Below are 19,121 nucleotides of genomic sequence, written 5' to 3' on the forward strand. Positions count from 1 at the left end.
ATAGCTTACTACAAGGACTTCTGTTTATGTTTGCCAAGTGAGAAGAAACTACCCAGATATCTGTATCTTTACAAATAACACATTTCATTTCAGCACAGGACTTTGTTTTCCCACTGTCATCAAGAGGGACTCCTCACAAGGAGTGTAATGGTGCTGAAGAAATACTTCCCAGCTGAAGCTCTTTTTTCAGTGTTGCTGCTAGAGGGGCCAGAGCTGCCGCTCCACATGCACTGCTTCCACACACCTGACAGTCTGTGGCTGTGTTCATAAACAGGAGATACTTGCTCCCATATCATTTTCTTCTCTGCTCAAACCTCAGATTTGAGGTTCCCGTCAATCCATCAAATTCCCATCAACCAAGTTGAAGCCAAACAACTGATAAATAACTTCAAATACAGTCTGAAAGGGGCAAGTGGGAAAAAAATTTATAGAGACCAGAGTAGATACTTTCATTTTGCACCAAGTACTTAATAGCTTCAGCAAGAAACCTGGATGTTCAGCCTTATTCAGCTTCCCTAAATTCTTTTTGGCAACATTCTAGGCAAGATGTTCCACGAATTATATAGTGGATTACAGATAAAAATATATTTTTACAGCCACCAATAAACATTCTTTCTTATTCCTTCTTTTTTCCTCTCTCTTTCTCCCTTTCTCAATTTACTTTTCATATATAAACTAGTGAAACATATCAGCATGATCATGACTGAATTTCTAGCAAATCCTTCCTAATCTGAGATTATATTTTGGCCTCCGTTTTTCAATTGGGATATCATCTCATGCAATTATTTTTCTCTTTTCTTATTCTTCTAGTAAAAGACAGTCTGCCATTCTGTTATATCTGGATCTATATCATCTAAAAATTTTCTCCTAAAGTACACATTTTAAGAAACTTTATTTTCATTTGTATCTTATTTCATATTAAATTTACTTGGTACTTTTTATCAAAAACTGAAATTACCGTATTTCTCAATTCCTTCTTAATTCAGACATCCAGTGACAGTGTCAATAAATCAGATATAAAAAAACCTTCCACCCTCTTTGCACGTGTGCACATGCAGTTCCTGACACCACATGGTTTCACTGTTGTTAAGAACCTATCCTGTCAGAGCTCTGGGAGAAATCTTAACCTGCCATGTGTCTCAGGTTGTAGTGCTTGGCCCACCACCAATGATTCGTAAATTCACTGAGCATATACATGCTTAAAAAGCCATCTTGCACTGTCAAGTATATTGTATTTGTATTTTTAGTCTCACAGAGTATATTGGTTCATTTAGCCATATCAGACAATATTTGGATTTTTCAAATTACCTTTTTTTAAAAGATTACTATCAATCCCCATTTTAAGTACTATTCCTATGAAATAACTGCCATCTTAGACCAGAAATTCACCACCAGAGGATGAATGATGTCTGCACACCACTGTTACTATAACAAATTATTTTCTAACAAATTCCAGGATGCTCTGGAGAACTAAACACTGGCTTTGGTTCTCAAATCGGATATGGCAGAATGAAGCCAGAGCCTCTCCCACAGCAGAAGTGCAGTTGTGGAGCTGGAGATGCAGCCAGAAAAGAATAATCCTACAGCACTGTGAGACGAATAAATGAATGAGATTTACAACACAGAGCATCCCTTATGGAACAGCAAATAGAGACTGATGCCTATGCTCTAACAGATATGGAACAGCACAGGATGACAGCATTCAGTTACCTAGAATTTTTTGCTTCTGGGTTACTAAACTGCTATTTTTTTTTTCTTTAGCTGAAGCAGTAAAACTGATTTATGGCAAAAAATAGCATTCAAGAAACAGATACATTCAGCTACCTAGGAATTTTCCTAGGACTAGTATAACAGTTCTGCAACTGGTAGCAACATAGTTTAAAAAACATGAACAGGCAGAATATTATTGTGTGGTTTTATCAATGTATCTGGACCTAATTTACAGTTCTTTTGGGACAGTGGCCTTAGGCCCCTAGGTTATTACAAGAATTGTTTTAATCCTTTTCTAAATGGCTATGGTGAATTCAAAGTTATGCACTAATTGCAACATCCGTTTTGACTTTTTCTGTTCATCTGCCTTCTAAAACTTTAAGCAAAATCTTTCCATCATAAAATTATACCACTTACAAGGTATGCGGAAGCTTGAGTTCTAAGATATTTGAAAGTATCCTTATGAAGTGTTCTCCAGATGAGGTAAAAGGACTATCTCTCTTTGATAAAATTGATTCTTTAGAATGTTTTTCTAATGGATGAGACCCTGCATTGAAATGACATCTCAGCTTTTATGGTCAGGCATGAACAAACTAACGGAGATAAACATTTTCTTAGTTAAATTGTGCTTGTCATAGAAGCATCACAGCAAAAAAAAACTCACACTGCTTTCTATAGATTTTTTTTAATTCAAAACCCATCAATCAGTATTCCAGTTCAATGTCTGAGTAAAGCAACCTTTATCTGATGAAGATAAGAAGTGGCAGCTGCAATTACAAAGCTTTGCCACAGAATAAATACAATTAAGTTATAGATTACGGTTACAGATATTAACGCGGAGCTCATTCAGGGAATTCAGAGCCTGAAAAAAATCTTTGAAGGGAAAACTGAGGCTGCCTTAATGGCAATGGCAAAGCACTTAAACTGGCTTCAGGTTTTCAATCTACATTAAAGTTAGCCCAGGAGGAAACATTTTAGTGAATAATGTAAAGGGTTATACTCACTAACTTGCTCTGACTAGTGGCTTATTTCATTACCTCAGCCAAACTATGTCACTCCCTAGCTTTTTCTGGTACCACAAAGGCTAATGATTTTTACCTGCTTCCTTGAAGCCTGTAGATAAAGAGCATTGAATAAGTGCTCAGGATGATTAAGGAAATAATACATTCTGTACTCCCCACCCCATTTATTTTGAAAATCAAGGTCAGCTTTATCCATTGGCTATTATTTCTCCACAACATAATTTTTCATAATGCAAAACAGTTTAATAAAAGTGAGCTTTCAAGCCAGTAGCATCCCCTGGATGATTATTTTTAATATTATCAAACTCAGTAATATCATCACTAGTGACATTATGAAGCCTCTAAGAGCTAAGCCAAAGTCCCTACCGAGACAGGAGGAAGGATTCTAATTAATACAGTGTGTAACATGGGCACCCAATTCCATTAGCCAAAGCAGATGGAGTAAGAGCAATAAGACTGACTAAAGTCAGTCATTGATCAAAAAAAAACAGAAAAAGACCCAATGGCAGAAAGCAAATTATTTCTAGAAGAGTGATTAAAAACATATTTTTGTGCATCTTTGTATAAACTGAAGGTAAACACAAAGTGTGTCAAGCTGGCATAACAGTGAGCTATGTGTACATCCTCTCCCTACTGCAGCGTTTGGAACCTGTCCTTACTGTTCCGTCAACAAGATGTCAGATTTATCCTCTACTGACATGTGAATGAAGGAATTCTCCCTTCTCCTAGGTGTCAACAACAACTTTGTTCCTGAGGATTTCTGGTTTGGCATCACCAGCTAAGAACTGACATCAAATAGCAAGTGTTTAGCCAACAACCATACGTACAAGTGGTCAGACTTCCACCTTCCTCTATAGGGTCCAGACCTGAACAAGCAACAAGCCTAATAGTCAGAAGCCACAACTGTAATTAACTCCAAGACACTGAGGTAGACTTGATTATACTTAATTTTATCTGGCCTGGCAAGAAAGCTCATAAACTAGGGGTATCCAAGGTAGTTTAGTGCCATTGATATTGGGGGAGGACAACAATTAACAACTGGGCAATCAAATACTATTTGTTGAGCCCATTTTGCAGACAACACCTTTTGAGTCTGTCTTCCTCTGCTGTACAAGTCTCTCCTACTGCTCCTGCCACTTCTTAGTAAATTCTCTACCCAGTAGCTGATGACTATCTCCACCCAGCTGAATCCCCAAGGCCTGCAAGACATCTTAACATCCTGACAAGAAGCGGATTGCCTCCCTCCAACTTACTTCTGGTTGTCACAGTGTGACTACTCGTGTTTGTGCTGAACGGAGCCCCAAGCCTGCTGAGATAGCACCTCTGACAGCTTTTGCAGTTGCAACCATCACTGAATACATTTCAAGTGATTAATTTTCTTAAAAATAAAAATAATCCTAGTGAGTGCACATGTGCTAACAAGTTAAAAATAATTATAGGTGTCTGTGACCATGCTGCTTCTGTCTGAATCCTTCAGGGGAATTCAGTTGCTAAGAACAACTTACACAACCTGCCATATTCTATGTGTTAAACAACAACCAAGTAACTATAGGCAAAAGTCCCAGCTGTCAAGCATGAGGAGTGTAGGGGGTGATTGGGGGAGTACAAAGCTTTTTTCTCATGTGTTATATACACATATTAGATAACATAAAAGGAAAATGAAATGAGGCAAGGACAGAGTGGGAAGCATGCTATCGTCTCTTCTAAATAACATGCCTAAAGGTTTCAGAAAAAAAATTGTTAGACCAGCAGCTCTGTTCTTTAGAGCTCCTAACAGTGCTTTACAGCATAATCTTTCCCAAGCAGAGTTCAACACCAGCTCTTTCAGGCAGCAAGAAGGTTGAACTTTGTTCAGCAACCTGTATAGGGTTTCTCTTCCAGGCAGGTCTCAGACACAGTGAGAGGAACTGGAAGCAAGTGTCAGAAGAACCATCTGTGGCTTCTGGCTCCTTCCACAGAATCAATGTTTGGGCCTCACTTTTCAAGCTTGTCAATCTAGGCTCTCTTTATGAGATCATAGAATGTTTGGGGGAGGAGATGGTTTGTTTCAAACTGCCCCTAATGGATTTGTAGGACAGAGGCAAGAAAAGCCATCCTTGTTTCTTCATGCACAAATAAATACTGAAAAAGTTAACAGGATTTTAAGACAAGTGTTTTGGTTTGTCATGATTTTGCTATACTTCCAAGATGTTACTACTCAGCCTTATCACTTCAACTTACTCCCCAGTTGAAACATGACACACTATGAGCTCAGAGCTTTGGGTTTTTACATACATGTTGGAAAACCTGAAGACACTTCCCCCTCCCCTCATACCTAGGGTTCAATACATGCTATACATGGCATCCCTAGACATTTTGCTGGTTCTCTTGCAAGGAAAGGACACTAAGAATAAAATAATTATGATTATTATTATTAAGAGATGACACGGGAAGAACACAGTGTTTTGCCATTTTGATGATTTGTCTCTATGTATGTAGCATATAAATAACAAACACAGAGCAAATAGAATAATTTCTAAGATTTGAAGTGGTTAAGTCAAAATTTTAAAGCTGAAGTAAGATAAGGCAGGACAGTATAACCAGCGACGCACAGACCAAGAGAATGCTGAAAATACGGTGGGTTTGTCATCTGCAGGCTTAAAATTATCCACATAGGGCTTAAAAAGAAGTGTTAATATCATCTGTACTGTCTCTTGGCTTTGTATGATCTAGGCAGGTGTTTGAATGTGGTAGAGGTTTTACTGCCTATCAAGATATTGATTCGTAAACTGAAAATTCTCTTTGTGAATCTTAACACAATGCTCTTTAAAAGCTCATGAAGCATCACAGAACTCTGTCAAGTCAATATTTCATGTTTTATTAATTCCCTACCTAGCCAGTTATTTGCTTGGTTAAATCCAGTGTCTGTAAACCTCCTAGTTGCATATTTACCTGAAAAGGCTCAAAAGAGACATTTCAGGCTGATGGATAGGCACGGGCTTAGGGAATTGCTAATATGGAGTTTACATAATACACACACTGAAAAAAAAAAAAAAGTTATTTAAACCAGTGATAAGGAATGGGCATAAACAAAGCATCATTGTGAAAACTGGTACATTCATATGCATATGCTGTTAATTATGGCCTCACATGCAAAGTATGTTGTAATCTCATAATTAGACAATAATTGTTCATCATCAAATAATACAGTTTCAATCACTTCTACAACTTACCAAAATAACTGTTATACAGGGAGCAAGCCACTTCAGAACTAAAATCAATGAGCATATAAAATCTCTTACCATAGGCTTCTAGTGTATGCTCTGGTTTTAGAAGGTGATTGTTGATATTCAGTGTGATTCATTCCTCAATTCCACAACTAAGCATTTGGAGATAAAGGTTAAAACAATGAGGACCTGCTTATAAATTGTTCATCATCCCTTTAGCACACTGAAGGAGAGAATAACTTGCAGTTGGAAAAACAGGGATCGTGCATTTGAAAGATTGCTCTGTATGCACAAGAGGGAACTGGTGTTGCTTGCACAGCTAGTTTTGAGTGGCTGTGAGTGGATGGCTTAGGGACCATAACCACTTCTTGTTCTTGTTTTTATAGAATCTCTTAGTATATACCTAAAATGAATAAATAATAATGATATTTATTACTGTCAATGCAATGTGGAGTTGAAAAAAGTACACCAATCTAAGTAAAATCAAACCTACTGCATAATATTATGACAGAAAAATGTTTTAAGCAGAAAGATTTTCAGATTTCACTTTCAATGTAGCATAATTCATACTGTTTCATCTGGAAATTCTTATAGTGGAAGTAAATATGTAAGTAGATGTGCTCAGCACAAAAAATTGTACTTGAAATGAGGCTTATGTTTTAGAAAGCCACCCTCTGCCTCTTTAAAGATTTCAGTGATTTCCAGTTTCCTTGGGTAAACTGGTATATAGACAAGCTGAACTCTACAGTTAAGAATCTTCCAAAGTATATTCACACAGAATTCACCTCATTTCAACTTTCAGTCACTGCAATTCCTTGAGCTTTTGTCTGATGTCTGATTGAAAAGCCTCCTACTATCTCCTGTAGGTGCAAATAAAGATACTTCCTTTCCATCTTTTAAATTAGTTCCTTAATTATCACAGAGACATTTTAAGAACTCATCTACCAGAATCTCTCAACTTTTTTCTTTTTTATTCCCTGTGTAATTTTTCAGCACTTGCAGAATTTTACATTAAATTTTAACAAAGTGAACACACACAGAAGATGTCATAACATCAGTAACTCTTCAATATACTGATTTCTGAGTTGGAGTTCTAGATGTTAATATTTAAAATTTTTAATAATGTTCCCATTGGGAAAAAAAAGAAAAAAAGGAAAAATCCTAATGGCCTAATTAAAGCCAAAGAATTACCTTAGGTAATATTAATTTGCTTTTGGTGCTGTAAATTCTGAAAAAAGTTTCCATTAGAACACATTCTGAATGTTTTTATTTGCGCAAGTGAAACCTCTGCTTTTCTCCATAACAATGGGATGCTGCTGGATGAAAAATACCTTTCTAACCCAAACTGCTCTGTTTTAGAGTAGTTAAAAAATAATTTTTATGGTATGATTTATACTAATTATGATTGATTTCAATTTAGTTTATATTTGCTAAACTTCCTGTTAAATTTAAACAAAAGTATGGAAGTGCAGTTGGTATAACTGCAGTTATTGTTATATTGATATTTTGAAAATCAAAGGAAAACAAAAGTATTTTCAACAGAAATATTCCCTTTTCTGCCATGCCTTGCATTTGTCACACATTCAGAGCTTCCATGAATTTTAAAGGGGAGTTCTGGGTGTGTCAGCTCTGTAAGCCTGGTTCTTCATATGGAAATGTGACAAAGGAAAGGAAATGAAAAAGAGAATTTGCTTTAGAAACCTTAACTGGATTGTACAATTTGCCACTGTGTTCAATGTATTTCAAAGGTATCCCATAATAGCTAGTAGTTCTTTACAAAGGTCACTGTAAAATCACATCCTCTATTACTACATATTTCAGAAAGTGTTCCTTGTCTGCCAGCTGTTGAACTGAACTTTGTTAATGAAGGCAAAGTTTTCTAAGGCTATCACTCTGACCCTTAAACTATATTATCTAGAAAACCATAAACCTTATAAAAAAAAAAGATATGAAAAGGTTTATAAAACATGCTCTTAGTAGTTCCTGTTTCCAGTCTCACCTTTTGATTCGAAGCTGACTTTAAGCTTTTGCCACCATGCCTGCTGATTACAATGGGACGTGGGAAATGGAAAGCAATGAAAACTTTGAAGGCTACATGGTTGCTTTAGGTAAATGAAAAAATATTAACTATATAGAGATAAAGAGGAAATGTTTCAATTCTAACTAAAATCCTTCTAAAAATTAATGGGACTATTTCTGTAATGTGTATTGTGGCATGAGGGTTTCTGCCAATCACATTAAAAATCAAGTGATTGTAATGTACTTATAATTACAACATTCTAAGTATATAAGCAAGAGAAGACTTGTAGCCAAAGAAATTAGTCTTTATTTAGATAAATGAAAAAACAGATTGGGGTGGGGGGGGGAAGAACAGCCTTTCAGATACAGAGGCTCTTTTTCTGTTTCATTCCTGGCATACACTTACCGTAACAGTCAAGCCACAACCTGGCTGGCTCCGTTAAAGATCAAGATCAAGTTTATGCTGCTTTTAGATTTATTTTTTCCCCATGCTGACAGACTCAATTTTTGTAATGACTGGAGATAATTTTATGAGAGAAATGTCTTCTTTTGCTGCATGTATTATTTTCAATATAAATTGCCTTTCAAGCATTTTTGTTCTGGTAAAAGCATAAGCTTTTTGCTGCAGGTCATGATGATTATGCAAGTAGTGTGCAGGAAATCCTTCCTCTACTTAGGTTAGTACAGATGTAGATCTTTAATTTACTGAAAAGAAGAAATAATACAAGACATCCACAATTCTCAAGAATTCCATCTTGAGAAGATTGGTTTGGCACTGAGAGAACAAGTATCACCTTTCCACCACTGCAGTAATATCACTGCATTCCCAAAGTCACAAGAAATATTTGAGTTAGATTTATACAGGCATGAGAAGTGTAATCTGTAGAATCTGGAATCTTCTTCCAGCTCTCCTACTTCACAGAAGAAGGGCATAAAGGACCGTTGTTTTCTTACCATACATGATGTCTATAGAACTTACAAAAGACAACTAGGCATTAGAGTTGGCTAATTTCACTGAGACTGGAGGAGCGTTTGCTCCTCTTATTTCTCTGCCTTTCTCCGGTAGCTGACACCACTGTAAGAGTTATGCTGATAAACAAGAGCTATTTCAGGTCAAAGTACCTTGCACTCCTCATCAGAAATTGAGATCAGATTTGTGACTTCTAGTGCTGTGTTCAAAAGTTGTTGAGTTAAATTAATAGAGAGCTAAAGAACTTGTTTGCTCTGATTCCAAAATATTTACATGAGCTGGTCTGCAGCAGTTCCTCATTGTATCTTAGTGGCATTCTTAGAGACACTTCAATCAGTGGATGAATTATTACTTTGTTATTACTAAATGAAGTGGAATTTTGATCCTTTTCTGATCTTACATATTCCAGTAGAAATTGGGAGAAAAATGAACGGATTCAGCCTACAATGGAGTATGGAATACAGTCACTCCACACTAGCAAACCTGCTTTTAAAAAGATAGCAACAGTTCATGAGAATTAAAAGAACTTGACCCAGTAGCCTGAAACAAAGTGAGAGGAAGCAGGTATCAGGATAAGAAATGCAATACAGATTTATTTTTCCTCAGAAATACTTCAATTCAATGCCTGTGCCGGGCAGACTGCAATGAAGAGGTAGACAGAAATTTCTAATAAAATTTTCAAGCTGCTTTCCCAAGAAGAATGCCAGCAACTGGTTGGGATGAAGGAGCTATTTGCACAAGCTGTCTGGATGTGGCTCTTCATAAGAGAGTCATGATTTTTTGTGTATACATCCATATATACACCTTAAGTTATACTAATTAACAACTACAATTACTATATTAGCAAAAATTTTAAAAAACACCAATAGCAAAAACAATGCCAAGATGCATATGGCTATAGGTGACATATTGTTCATATATTAATATGAACAATATTAACATACATGTTGTTCATATTTGAAATGCTTAAGTGCTTGGGTTCAAAGCACACTGAGGTTTGGAGGGCTTTTTTCCTTGTTTGTTTTTTTTTTTTAAATTCATCCATCCTTTTAATTAATGCATACACATTTCTATACTTTAATTAAAGAACAGTTTTGCCCTTTAAGCCAGAAAGTTTGATTTTATCATACACATGTTAAAGTATTTTAATCTACTTTAATAGAACAATATATCACTTTTATTGCTTGTATTGTTCAAAATGCAGTTATGAAAACCATGCTTTAATAAAACCTCCCCTAATTTTTCTCCAGGAACTACAAGACTAATATATTAGTCAGAAATAGCATTTCTTTGGAAGTCTAGACATTTTTTTTTCCTCAGAGAACTAAATTTTATGTTACCTGGCTATAAATCAGACCCGGAGATACTTTTAATCCACCACAGCAGATAAAATATACCCAGGAAGTCTGGAATATAAATACTGAGTGAGAACATTATTCCCCATGTTAAAAAGCCACCATTTTTTTCAAGCCAATCCTCTTACTCAAGTCGATTAGTACTTCACAAGTAGTATAATGAATCCACCAAAAGGAAAAGGGCTCCATTAGTACGTGGCACCTCTGAGCTGACAATGATTAACTCGCAGGCGAAACCACTAAAGGATGGCTAACAAACCCAAACCATTTTTCAGTCTCCTGCAGAAGCATGTGAGATGATTTCATTTGCATATAGCACCATAATAAGATTCACTGCCAGCTGGTCAGAAATATTTATTGCAGATGGTGATGCAGCTGGCACTAGGTGGATTGTCTGGGGCAAACTGTCAGCACAATAATATATATTCTCCTTTTAGTAACTTCCAATGCATTCAGCAGCAAGCAGTTGTTTACATTATAATGTTAGTCTTCATCATGGGCAAAATAAGGAGATTGGTACTGCATCAGATGATGACAGAATATTAAACAGGAGCTGTCAAATGCTGTAGTTTGATACTTTTTTGACTTTTGACTTTGAATTTCTCTCCCTTTAACATCTAAGCTACAATTTATTTCTGTGTCAGCTGTCTAACAGTAATGGATAAGGCAAGCTTTTATTTCTATTGTTTCTTTTTTATTCATTAGTACAATTTTCATTCTTTTAAACTAATTAACCTCTTGTATACTCCCACAGACTGTATGTTCATCATAAAAGTAATATGCCAAAATCTCCTCAATGACAAACCGGTTCTAACATGTTTATTATTCTGAGATCCCTCTTTTGGGGCTGGCCAAAAGTTGTAACCCTGCAGGACACAGAGCAGTACCCTCATATGCCCAAGAGCTAGAGGATTGACACTGCATGCTTTGAAAAGGGAATGACTCCCAGGCGTAAGGTGATAGCAGCACTCCTGGCATCCCAAAGAACCCTGTGTGAGTCAGGCCAAAAAGGCAATGTCAGTCTTATTAGCCCCTGTTATTTCACAGTTAAAATAATCTGGAGGTTTGGGTGATTTAACCTGCCCACATCTAGTCACTACTGGTTATATGTTGTAGCTTCCCACACGTATCCTGTTAATAAATTTATAATCAGTGGAAGATACTCAAATTGTAGGTCTTCTTGCAAACATAAGATCCTTTTTATTTGAAAAGACCTTTTTCCCTGACAAATATTGCAGGTAAAAGTGTCATTTGTGGGACTATGTTCCATATAACGTTTTATTATTATGATTATGTGTAAACATAAGTACTGTTTTCTATTTTTGGTAACAAATACTGGAATTCATTGTGATACTCTTCTGATCTTTGGCAGGTATTGATTTTGCGACTCGTAAGATTGCAAAACACTTGAAACAAACAAAGGAGATTATTCAAGATGGAGATAATTTTAAAACAAAAACACTCAGTACTTTCAGAAACTATGATCTGGATTACACTGTGGGAGTGGAGTTTGAAGAACATACCAAAGGACTGGATAATCGAGTGGTAAAGGTAAAAAATTGGTACCTGATATGTGTTTACACTACAGTCAGCACCAGGAGTGACCAGTTCCAAAAATTTATTTCAGCTGAATGTGTGGGGGAAAAAAAAATCCAATATTTTACAGCCATCAGAGGATTTTTATAAAGCAGGAATAATTTGTATCTTGAGACAGTTTACTGCCCTGCTACAAGCATTTATTATAAATGCACATCAGGATGGTTACTCAGATACATGAGGGCAATCATTAATGACAAGTTTTTCTACTAGGGAATTTTTCCAGCTTTTCTCTGATACAACATATGTATTTAGAAAGTAGCAAAACTGGTTTTTTACCTGTGGATCTTCTTTCATGAAACCATAAATTCATCCCTTTGAATTAAGGACTTTGTGTCAATACAAATCTTCAGTTCTGAAAGGCTAGGTTCACTCAGTATTTTTAATCTAAGCCTACTCAGCCTCATTTGGACAACATATTTTTGGACAGTTTAACAGGTGGACACTTAAAAATAAACCTGCACTCAGCTATTAACCTGAAGGAGCTTCGGGAAGGACAAGAAATAACACGTGAGCCAAAGCTACGACAGATATGGGTGGCAGAGCTTCTGGCACTGACAGGCAAGCAAGGAGAGCCAGCAGTGCATGCTTTAGTATCTTCAGGATTAGAGGAGCAACCTGAGCTCAGCATTCCCCTAGGAAACTGTGGGCATACGTTCTTTGAGTGAGACACTGGGACAAGTGACGTGTGGATCAAGAACCATCTTGTGTGTTAGCCCATGCCCTGCCTTGTACCACACACAGAGTCACCTACTAAGTCTGCTCCTGTGAGGCATTCAAACAGGACTGTATCAGGGAAGTCAGTGATGAGAATATATAAGAGCACTAATTAGATTCTCTTACCAAATTCAGTCAGCTTCATGTTCCTGCATTAGTACTGCTTCTGTTTTACTCTCTTCTGGCCTCTAAGATACTTAGGCAAGATGTTCAAAAGTAGAAGGGCTAGTAGAGCTTAAATTTCCATTGACTGCCCGATTCAGGTCTTGCTAATCTTGCCTCATCAGCCTGTCCCTGTCATCATTCCCTGAAGCTACCCGTATCAACTCTTCTGCCAGTTACCACTGTTTCATTCTTCCACTCCTAGCTCTCTTGCTCTGCTCCGAACGTGCTGTCTTTTCTGTCAGTATCTTCTCAATAAACAAGGCTTCAGAACCTGTTGCAAAACTCTGAGAAGCTCAGATCAAAGCTCACTGTCAACAAGACCTGCCTTGTTTTGGCAATTGCCACAGGAAATTGGCAGCATAAAGGACATGTCTGCATTTGAACTAACGTTGTCCTTCACAGGAGTGGCACAACAGAAGACATTGTTTATTCACTATGGATCACTTTTCATTCTCTAACTTTGTACAGTGTAATTCCTTTGACTTCTTTTAAAATATTTCTCATTCACAGCACTACAAGCCATCAAATAATATAGCTCATTCTTTCCCAGTATCCTGAATAGCCCTCTCTCTAAATTTTCTCACCATCTCTTTCTCCAGTGAGCTCTGGGTGGATCATATTCCTGCGACAGAGTTTACTGGTCCCACATGTCTTTAGATCAGCTCAGTCCTTAGATCCTCAGTAATGCCTTCATTAGTTGCATCACTCCTTAAATGCACAGACTAATGCTCCTCGTGCTCCTCACTATCCAAGTCATTGCCTTTCTGTGCAGTCATTTCACTTGCAGCCTCTCCTTTAACAGTTATGTGGAAGGAAGGAAACACAACTTGTCCAATTACAACTCTATCCCTTTTAATCATTTTTGCCTAATATTCTTTTCTAAACAAATTATATTCTTTGTTTCTAACAAGAAAAGCAGGGAAAAGGAAGCATATCATGCTATTATTCTCTGGACTGCTCTAAAAGTATTTTCTGGTCATTTTATTCACAAAACAATGCCTCAAACACATTGAAGTTAGATGAAGATAATAAAACTGCTAGACAACATTTAAATGTAAAGGGGGCATAGATAATTTAAAGAGCATGTAGCTTAAAAATTCCGTAAATAAGAAAGAAGTTAACAGAAATAGAATGAGTTTTGTCTCGTTATTAATAGAAAGCTCCCTTAAAAGAGAGATAAATCATCCAGTGCTGAATGAGAAAATGAATTAAGCTCCCAGTACTCTTGGAGCTTTTTAATAACTGAACTTCCACTGAATATAACTGGTCTCTGATGAGGATTTGCCTATGATACATGGTTAAATGTCTCCCTAAAGTGCAATGGTTCAAATCTAGAACAATTCAAAGTTGCTTTGAATGTATATTTTAGCCTGTGAAGAGAACATTTCCTTACAGATATAATCGTCCTGCTCCTGGACAAGAGTCAGCATACCCAATGCTCTGTTTAATAGTGCCAGTCTCAATCACATCAGTCATTAAATGGTTGAGGATAGAAGGGACCTCTTGAGATCACCTAGTCCAACCACTCTACTCAAGCAGGGTCAGCTAGAGCATGATGTCCATCTTATCATTCCTCTTTAAAGGTCTTTTGTGAAAGTGCATAAAAAAATATAAATAAATTTATTGTATGAGATGGTATTAACCTAAACTTCCTCTTGTTATTTTATGCAGAGCTAGAAAAGATGTTAGCATGGCACTAGTTGGTATAAGCCCCCAGGTCTTCCCTCATGAAACCTTACAAACTTATTAATGGTTTTAAACATCAAGAAAAAAAATTATTTCCATACATTGCACAAGCATCTCTTCATTCACTCAGCAATTCACTAGTTGGTATGAACACTATCTTCCTGTATGTGAAGAAATATTTGGGAATAGCAACAAAGCACTGTAAAAGCTTCACATCAAAATGCTGTAGTCACCTTGAATGTTTTGGTTGAACAGTTGACTGGGTTGTTTTTTTTGGTTTGGTGTTTTGTTTTGTTTGTTGGTTTGGGGTTTTTTTATGAGTGAGATGTGGAATGGTAGGAATTAACTGTAATAGTGTCTTCTCATTGTTTGATTGAGCTTATTTTGTGTATTTATAAACTTCTTATCTGAGTTAATTATGTGATTCATGCAGACACTAGTGACCTGGGATGGTGACAAACTGGTATGTGTTCAGAAAGGTGAAAAGAAAAACAGGGGCTGGAAGCACTGGATTGAAGGAGACCTGCTGCATCTGGTAAGGGCTGAGCAGGTACACAGCACACAACCCAGAGTGCAACAAAGGACCACTGTCCATTTCAAAGGGTTGGGTACTGGTTCTAGTTAGAACAGTCTTTATTTAGACAGCTCTGATCACTGACCTCTGAGGAAACCCCCCCTCTGCTACAGCTCAGGAATGCTTCGTTTCTTTCCACCTGCTCCCAATTAAGTCATAAGCCTGCAGTGTCTCTTTTTTTTTTTTCTCCAGTCCACTGCCCTCCAGCTATTAACCCTTCTTGGTACATTGCACCTCTAGCATCAATCTTGTTTTTATATAATCAGTGGTAGAAAAAAGAACAGTATGGGACAGATTGTAAGAAAAGTAAGTTTTATTCTGAAAGAAGCACTATGAAGTTTTAGTGTACTATGCTGTAACACAGATCAGAAACCTCTGGATACTCAAGAGGATCCTGCAAACAACCTACACTGCAATCATCTCATGCTAGCACAATAAAAAAGTGAAAACGTTCATACATCTGAGTTACTAAGCTGGAGCCCAGATATAAGTGAGATGAATCCTGGAGAGGCCAGAAGAGCCTGTGTGGGAAATAATCAGTGGCATCCAGAAAGATTTCAAATTAATAGATACATAATGATTGCAGAGTTTCTTGGGAGAGCAATCAAGAAATGGGCTTGATAATGGTGGATTGTGCAATAGGTGGGTGCAGAGAGGTTATGGAGGACAGCTCATTGTTCTGTCTCATGATTGCACCTGGATATTTACCCCTTCAAAAGTTCACCCTAAAGACAGTTGAAATGGCCAGCCACATTGCCTCAAGGCTCTAGGCTTGAAAGGTCAAAGCAATCCATTAAAACCCACTGTCTGTCACCTAACTCAAAGCCAACTGCCCAAACTGTTTTAACAGGCAAAAAACAACCTGAACAAAGGTTCTACATGCTGGCACCAGGATTCAGGCTAAAAATGTTGTAAACAGAGACCAAGTAGATACAACAGTTCAGAAACTGTATGGTGTGCTTGGTCAATTGCTGGCCAAAAAGACAGCTCCAGCTCACTTCAGAGTCTTACTTGGCACAGGAATGCTGGCTAAGCAGGAGACTAAGCAAAGAGACTGCTTTACTACATGCAGATGTCCCAGCCTTTAACAGGTCAGCTGCAACAATGGGCAGAAATGGTGTATTGTTCTGGTCCTTGAAAGACAGCTGGGCACAGCTCTGAAGCAAATGCCCTCTTCTCTTTAAAGTATTCTCTTTTTCTTTTAAATTCTTGTTTCATTGCTTCTCAGGAATTATGAGATAACATGAATTATGAGCTATTACAGTATATTGTTTTAATAACAGAATGAAAATGGGCTTGCATTAAAGAGCAATTTTAATGCATTTTTCATGTTTATTCTTTTTGGAGCTCTATTCAAGTGTCAAAATCTAATTACCACAACATGTAGTGTGTGCCTGCTGATTGGTTACATTTAATACACTATTTTTTGTTCTCTTTTGTTTTCTTTTTTTTTTTTTTTATAAGGAACTATTTTTAATGCCATGACTGAATTGTAGTAATTTCTGATGAGATCTGCTCTGTATGCAAAGTACAACTTGAACCATCATATACTTACTAATTGTTTTAATACTGTAGGAACTGACATGTGAAGACCAGGTGTGCCATCAGATATTTAAGAAGAAAAACTAATATTGACCAGAAAGCCACCCAGATCTTCATCACACTATTATGCTGTTATCTTTTGTCTAAAAAGAAGAGCCAAGCCAGATTTCAATAACTTTGACACTGTTATGTGGGTGTGGTTTGTGCCTGTTTATGGAAAGAAACGTGTTTTATGGAAATAACATGCAACAGTTACAAACACCACATTCCTTTGCCTTTCAGTCTGGAGTTTAATAAAAGCAATTGTCTTTTGAATAATGCTTTCCTACATCTTTGTAATCATTTCCAACATCATTGCTTTAGCAACAAGGCTGAAAATTAAGAGCCACAATTATCTCAGCCACAGTATATCTCCACAGTGGTGTAATATCATAATATAATTGGATGGCTGAGTAGAACTGGACATGCATTGGAATGTTTCTCTTTAATTTAGTCCTGGATCACCAAGTCCACACTTTCAAGGCAACAGAACGGCTCACTGAACACGATCCATGGCCCTTCACATCTAGGTTATTCACCTGAATTTGGCCCAGGTCTGTAGCTGCTAGTAGTTATCCTCTGATAAATGTCTCCTGGCCAATGTGAAATGCTGTAGCTCCTTAACACAGTCCTGATGTGGGTCACTGACAATGCTGCTCATCTCCAGCTGGAACTAGCATCCCACTGATAATTCCACTGAGAAACATGCTGTTTAAAGCAGACTCTGCATTCAAGAGCTGCTCCACAATGTGAAAACTTAGGCATACATATGGTGCAAGAGGAAAACTGTGGAGCATGCACAGACTGCCTGTACCCTGGGCATGAAGAGTAGCCAGCAGGCTGCAATCTTCACCTACCTTGTACCTACCTTTCAGATACTTGAAAAAGAAAAGTCTTTCCCGTACAACTCTTCTCAATTTTATTTAGGGTTTTTCTGAAGAATCCATGTTCTTTGCCAAAGGCAAGTTCAGGTTAACCATGTATGGGGTGCACTACTTCAGTAAATGGAGACTGAAATCATTCAACAAGATGTGTGCACACGTTCCACAGAACTGAAGGGCCTGGATGCCCAAAAGCTCATCTGTTTTTTTCCCAACTACATGAATTATTCTAATAAAATATTGTCTTTCCTGCAACCTTGCCTTGCAGATATAGCAGCTTTCACATATGCTTTATCACCATTTCAATTCCCTCTTGCCCTCATCTTCTGTTTAGTATGGGAGGAGTGAAAATTCACTTACAGATCAGTGGCAAGGAATTAGAGAAAAGATGTGGAAAAATCTTCTGCAGAAATGGAGGACCATATGCTTCCTCCCCATCCCCCCTAGTGCTTAACCTACTCCCTGCCAATAACTCAGGACAGGAAAGGAGTGAGAGACATTCCCAGCTGAAAATAAGGTAACATGTTCAAAAACCCAACTCTGATTAATATATTGCTAATAATCACATGGTCATAGACATATAAATCTATATGTAGGGATGTTTTTATGAATTGGACTTTGCTTCTCCTGATAAAAGGTGACTTGGTATCAAGCTTCTTGTGTACTTTGACTGAGCAACGCTCTAAAGTTAATGTGCATAGAAGAAACTGCACTTCCATCTGGTAAACACCAGGTTTCTTTCTTATTCAGTTCTGACCTGGATGTTCCAGTAGAAGCATACTTAATTCCTGTTTCTAAGTCTCCACTAGTTACTAAGATAAGAAGCAGCACAGTTCATTAAGCTTTCAAATGTTATCAGAACAAAGTAACCACAATGTGCATGTTTTAATCAGTGATATTTCTCATAGTTGGTTCTTGCCAGGAGTAAGCCTGCACAATGCAGCATTTCATAACTTCACACCAAACCATGAAAGAGAGGAGATGCTTTTGTGTATCACAAAGAATTATCACTAATTTGCAAATGATGAGTTTGGGGATGGAAAGCAACCATCCTTCAATTGATTTCTTATTACATTTACTAGTTGTATCTAACGGGTATGGTTGGGAAGGAAATTACAGAGGCAATTGGGAACTTGAGTAGACTGATTAGGAGAAAACTAGACCTGAGTCTATTTTTTTGCCAATATTGGAAACAAAAATTCCAGACTTCAACAGGCAGTGAGAAAACATACAAGGTTTTCTATGCTCCAAAAATTTTCTTCCTGCACATACTGATGTGAAAGAACTTGCAGCATCCTTTCCAACCGTATGCACAGAACTGGAGACAGAAGAGACATTCATTAAGCTGAACTTTAATTACTTCCAAAGGTGCACTTGTTTGTATCACATTTGTGACGTTGGGTTGGTCTCTAAGCTGCACAAAGTCCTTATCTCCCTGTCAGCAGATGAGATACTTGCACTGGAGGAACAGGCCTTGCTGGTGAATGGGAGAACATTCCTTCACATTTTTCAGCCCTCCAGCATGCAGTGCTGTCTCACCTCTTTTGGAGGATTACCATTTGCATTGGTTCTTCTCCTTGTAAAGAATATTACTCAAAGACAACTAACAGGAAGGGAATTTACCAGCAACCTGCTGATC

At 37.4% G+C, this 19,121-nt stretch overlaps 1 protein-coding gene across 1 annotated transcript; it reads left to right on the top strand.

The window, feature by feature from the left end:
- The first annotated feature begins 7,916 nt into the window (after positions 1-7,916).
- On the top strand, positions 7,917-16,823 carry RBP2 (retinol binding protein 2, cellular). Its single transcript, XM_008946772.1, has 4 exons — positions 7,917-8,046; positions 11,655-11,833; positions 14,880-14,981; positions 16,596-16,823. The coding sequence occupies exons 1-4, from the start codon at positions 7,974-7,976 to the stop codon at positions 16,647-16,649; spliced, it is 408 nt and encodes a 135-aa protein (XP_008945020.1). The 5' UTR covers positions 7,917-7,973; the 3' UTR covers positions 16,650-16,823.
- Positions 16,824-19,121: the final 2,298 nt, after the last annotated feature.

This window comes from Merops nubicus, unplaced genomic scaffold, assembly GCF_000691845.1.
Source record: "Merops nubicus isolate BGI_N331 unplaced genomic scaffold, ASM69184v1 scaffold1199, whole genome shotgun sequence".
Lineage (NCBI taxonomy): Eukaryota > Metazoa > Chordata > Aves > Coraciiformes > Meropidae > Merops > Merops nubicus.

Excerpts from the sequence above, each read along its gene's own strand:
- RBP2 (XM_008946772.1), top strand. The coding sequence starts at position 7,974 with ATGCCTGCTGATTACAATGGGACGTGGGAAATGGAAAGCAATGAAAAC. Across the intron at positions 11,834-14,879 it reads TGGATAATCGAGTGGTAAAG|ACACTAGTGACCTGGGATGG; the intron begins GTAAAAAATTGG and ends TGATTCATGCAG. Across the intron at positions 14,982-16,595 it reads AAGGAGACCTGCTGCATCTG|GAACTGACATGTGAAGACCA; the intron begins GTAAGGGCTGAG and ends TTAATACTGTAG.